The following is a 5199-nucleotide window of genomic DNA, read 5'->3' as shown; positions in this document are numbered from 1 at the left end:
TTAGTGGAAATTAGTAAAAACAGTATTATTTAAAAAATTCTCATAATATTTGTGTAATCTCCATAAATGTTTGTCATAACCAAGTGACGCAGGCATTCTTTTCATATTTTTTTGACATTCGAAAACTATTTTTTCACATGAGTATATGCTTTTGAGAGCCGAATTGGATTTGGGATCAAATGCTAAATTGCTAGTAATTAATAGCTCGACCACACTAATTCGACATGTGCGTGATTGTGTGGCACTGCGTCATTTTATTCAATCTTGAATAATTCAGCCCGCCAATATTATAAAGCAGCAGTTTATCATGGGTGTTAAAATCTTGAGAGGATCAGTCAGTACTCTGGCGCGCTGACGCACACTATCAGGCCAGTATAAAACACCGCGATTGGCATCGTCTCCGACTCAACTTGCGACTGCGAGAAGGCAAGATAAGCTAGAGGCACAGCACACGAAAGCACTCACGTAGTCACGTGTTTCAACGTCCCAATGGCTGACACGGCCACCGTCCCGCTCCTAGCAAACCACAGAGCCAAGCTGGCGAAGGCGCCGTCGATCGACGACGCGATCGAGACGTACATGGGCACCACCGGCGCCGGGCAGCTCCTCAAGGCCGTCCTGCTGGCCTTCGCTTGGGCCTTCGACGCGCAGCAGGTGTTCATCTCAGTGTTCACCGACGCCGAGCCGTTGTGGCACTGCACCGGCGGCGACGCGTCGTGCTCGTCAGCCGCGGCCTCGCCGTGCGCGCTCCCGGCCGGTGCGTGGGCGTGGGACCGCCCGGCCGTGACATCGGTGGTCTCGGAGTGGTCACTCAAGTGCGCCGGCCCGGCGCTCGTCTCCCTCCCGGCGTCCTCGTTCTTCGTCGGCTGCCTCGCCGGGGGCTTCCTCCTCACCACGCTCGCCGACTCGCTCCTGGGCCGCAGGAAGATGCTGCTCACGTCCATAGTGTCCATGTCCGTCGCCGGCGTGCTCACCGCCTTCTCGCCGAACGTGTGGGCGTACGCTGCCCTGCGTTTCGTGTCCGGATTCGCCAGATCCATGGTGGGCACGTGCACGATGGTCCTCTCCACGGAGTTCGTGGGGAAGAAGTGGCGCGACACGGTGTGCGTGGCCGGGTTCTTCTGCTTCACCCTCGGGTTCCTGTCGCTCCCGGCGCTAGCCTACACGTCCCGGGACGCGTCGTGGCGGAACATGTACCTCTGGACCTCTGTGCCTTCCCTCTGCTACTCCATCCTCATCTACCTCCTCGTCCAGGAGTCGCCACGGTGGCTGCTGGTGCGCGGCCGGAAGCAGGACGCCATCGAGGCTCTGCAGCAGATCGCGTCGCTCAACGGCAACAGCATCACGTCCAGCTTCTCCATGCTGCACGCCTGCACAATGCAAGAGGACGCCGCAGGGTCGAGCGGCGGCGACAGCGTGTTTGCCACGCTTCACTCGATGTGGCAGCGCCCGTGGGCGCTCCGCAGGCTGGCGGCGATCATGACGGTCAGCTTCGGCGTTGGCACGGTCTACTACGGTATGCCACTCAACGTGGGCAACCTGGGCTCCAACCTGTACCTGAGCGTGATGTACAACGCGCTGGCCGAGCTGCCGTCCTCCATCCTCTGCTGGCTCCTCATGGGCAGGATCAACCGGCGGAGCTCCGTGATCGGGCTCACCGCGGCGGCCGGGCTCTGCAGCCTGGCGTGCGTCGTCATCCCGCAGGGCGCAGCGAGGATGGCCGCCGAGCTGGTGTCCTTCTCCGCGACGTGCACCGCGTTCAACGTCATCATGATGTACGCCATCGAGCTCTTCCCCACGTCCGTGCGCAACTCCGCCGTGGGGCTCGTGCGGCAGGCGCTCGTGCTGGGCGGTGTGGCGGCGCCAGTGCTCGTCGCGCTCGGACGCGACAGCAGCTTCCTCTCCTTCGGCGTCTTCGGCCTCCTCATCGGCTGCTTCGGGATGTTCGCCGCCTGTCTGCCGGAAACCAGGGGAAAGACCATGTCCGACACCATGGACGAGGAGGAGCAGAAGGAGGCCGCCGTTGCCAACTGCACCGTCGACGACATGGATACTACTAGTGCCGACCTTGTGTAAGGGCGCGCCTGGGTCTCAGGCGACTGAGACTTAATAATTCTCAATCGACCTATTTTCTTGCTTCTCAATCGATTAGTTCTTTTATTTTGAGCGGATCCTGATCGATTAGGTGAACTACTGGCCTGATACGTTTTGTTTTGTTGGGCTTCAGGTTGATGGGCCCTTTTTTCATGTACTATGCTGGAGGCTGGACACACCAACCAATTTCGTTCTATGCTTTTTAGCTTCGCGCCTGACGTACTAGAGACTGAGAGACAACAGACAAGTAACATGGAAAATCAGTCGTAACACATTTGCTACTAAGAAATTCATGGTTATAATCCGCGTGCAACTAAATAAAAATCATATGTAACAACAAAAATTCTTAGTTGCAACCCATATATAACTGAAAATATTATAGTTTCAACCCACGTGTAACTGTAAACATTGTAGTTGCAACCCACGTGTAACTTGAACAAATCTTAGTTGCACCCCACGTGAAATTGAAAATATCAGAGTTCCAACTCACATGCAACTCAAAAAAATCACAATTACAACCCACATGCAACTAGAAAAATTACAGTTATAATCCAAGTGCAAGTACAAATTATCAGTAGCAACCTAGGTGGAAGTGGAAATACTCAGTTGCAACACATTTGCAACTAGAAAAATATCTATTACACCACATTTGCAACTAAGAAAATATCAGTTGCAACTTATATATTGCGAAAAAAATCTCACTTACAACTCATATACAACTAGAGAAATCATGGTTGCAACCAATGTGTAACTGGAAATATTACAGTTGCAACCAATATGCAATTGAGAAAATCACGGTTGCAAGTTGCAACCAACGTGCAACTCGGAAAAAATAGAGTAAATATAAAATGAGAAAAAGGACAAAAACATAAATGATAAAAGATAAATTAATAAAAAATAGAATAAAAAAAGCATTACAAAAAATAATCAGAAAATTCAGAAATTAAATGACACAAGAAATCAACAAAGAACCACTCAGGCAAGTATCATGGTTGCCCGTTTAAAGATGAAAAGAGGACATCACATGCACAATAACAAAGCCCAACAAGAAAAGATGAATAGCCTACGTGCATCAGAAGAAAGTCCAAATTAATAGGCACAGGTATAAATCAAATGGGCCGGACAAAACACACGGCCCAGAACACGTACAAACCACATCTTCCTACACGGCATGAGAACGACAGAACATAGCGTGAATCTTAGCGCTCAATCGAACATCCATTTAATCGACTGAGATTTAACTAATTCTCAGGCGCCTGAGAACTAGCAAATCCGTGTAATTAAACACCTCACCTGCAGCTCGTTTTCTTCAGATTTGACCATGTTGAAACTCCATGGTACGTTAATGGCCATGCACAAGTACAAGGCAAACAATGACATGCTGCTCGTTTTCTTCAGAAAACTGTATATATGCTGCTGCAGCAAATCCTGGATCCGAAGGTGAACTCGGAAGATGTGCCTCACGCAGCGTCTTGGGCGACGCTCGGGCGACTTGGGGGGCGACACGGGCTCCCCCCTCTCCCCGCGCCTCCGGCGGGCGGACGGCCGCCGCCGGGGTCGGCGCTCCGACGAGCTGCACCTCGCCAGGTCCTCCACGTTGGCCGGCAACAGGTACGCCGCCCTCCTGGCCACCTCCGATGGGGATCTCTCCGAAGACGACGACGACGCAGTTCTTCTTCCCCGCCCTTCTCCGATCTCGCTCGGCTGCTTCTTCACGGGACCTGGGCTGAGGGAGCCCTCGTCGCCGGCGCGAGGCGCTCCTGTTCCTCCGGAATCCGCGGCGACCCCGACGGGCGGGTGTCCTCCGCCGCCGGTCTTTGTTTCGGCCAGCACGGACTTCCCTCCTCTCCCCTCTCATGGTGAGCGGGGGAGATCCCCTTCCCTTCCGCCTCCGCCTCGGGAGATCCGCATCGGGGCGGTGTCTGTGCCCTTGGAGGTCTGCCGGTCCGCGCCGGCGACGGCGGCGCCGCCCGGCGGCGGGGATCTAGGGTTCCTGCCCCCCAAGGACGCGGGCGGGCCCGCCCTGGCAGATCGCTCCTCTTTGGGCCAGCCAGGCCTGTTGGGCCAAAGGGCAGGTGGGCCTCTGGCCCCGGTGCCTGGTGCGCAGCCCAACTCGCCTGCGTCGTTTGTGGATGGCTCACACGTGTCCTTAGGGCTGGGATCGACGGCTGAGATCTCCTCCGTGGGTAAAGTGTGTAACTGGGACAATTCTACCCCTCCGCCGCTGGTACTTAAGTGGCTGTGGCTCCGAGTTGGAACCCTAGATCCAGATCTTGGCTTTCCTGCTCCCGGTCGAGATATCCGCAGAAACCGCCGCCACGCCAAATACCTCCACCACTCCACGGACCCCTCCTCCGGCGAGCTTGTCTGGTCCTTGAGCCCCATGGAGCGGGAGCGCAGCTACAGGGGCAAGCGCCTATTCGAGGCCATCGACGACAACCGCGAGAGATCTCGGGACCGCGATCTCCGCCAGCGTCTGGAACGCGAAGAAGAAGAACATCGCCGCCAGCAAGCCCATCGAGACCTTGCCAGAGACAGGGAGCGCTCTGGTTACAACCAACCCCGCAGATCTGAGCACACGCAATATCCTCCCCCGCCACCTCCTCCTCCCCCAGCTGGACCGCGAGGGCGCGACCATGCTCGGGGAGGACAGAAGAGACAGCACCGTGCGCCTAGACCCCCTCGGGGGCCGAGCCTTGCCCGGCGGCTCCCGGTCCGTGCTCGGAGGGTCCAACAGCGCCGGCCGGGACGCAACCCACATTACCTGCTACAATTGCGGAAACCAAGGGCATGTCCAGGCAGATTGTACCGCGGAAGCATTCTGTGTGAAATGCAAGAAGCACGGTCATCCAACAGCTATGTGCGCCTCCTTTTCCAAGAGCCTGGATCCCTACTGGGCGGGATTCGGAGGAAACCGCAGAGGATTCATCTGCTGTGAGGTTCCCGATGAGGAGATGTACCAACCCGCAACCAACGCCGCCCTTATCATCCTTGAGAAAGAGGGCCTCAATGAAGAACAGTCGGAGGATGAACTCAAAGATTTGGTTGATGATAACTCGGACTCGGCAGGTGTGCAAGCCGAACGGTACAGATTACTCCGTTGTC

The 5199-nt window shown here is 55.4% G+C and overlaps 1 protein-coding gene across 1 annotated transcript; it reads left to right on the top strand.

Moving 5' to 3' along the window:
- The first annotated feature begins 489 nt into the window (after window positions 1–489).
- Window positions 490–2076, top strand: LOC124673776 (organic cation/carnitine transporter 2-like). Its single transcript, XM_047209816.1, has one exon. The coding sequence runs from the start codon at window positions 490–492 to the stop codon at window positions 2074–2076; it is 1587 nt and encodes a 528-aa protein (XP_047065772.1).
- The last annotated feature ends 3123 nt before the right edge of the window (window positions 2077–5199 follow it).

The sequence above is a fragment of the Lolium rigidum genome, chromosome 7 (genome assembly GCF_022539505.1).
Source record: "Lolium rigidum isolate FL_2022 chromosome 7, APGP_CSIRO_Lrig_0.1, whole genome shotgun sequence".
NCBI classification, from domain to species: domain Eukaryota; kingdom Viridiplantae; phylum Streptophyta; class Magnoliopsida; order Poales; family Poaceae; genus Lolium; species Lolium rigidum.
The sequence above is the reverse complement of the archived record's forward strand: the minus strand, read 5'-3'. Positions and strand labels throughout refer to the sequence as shown.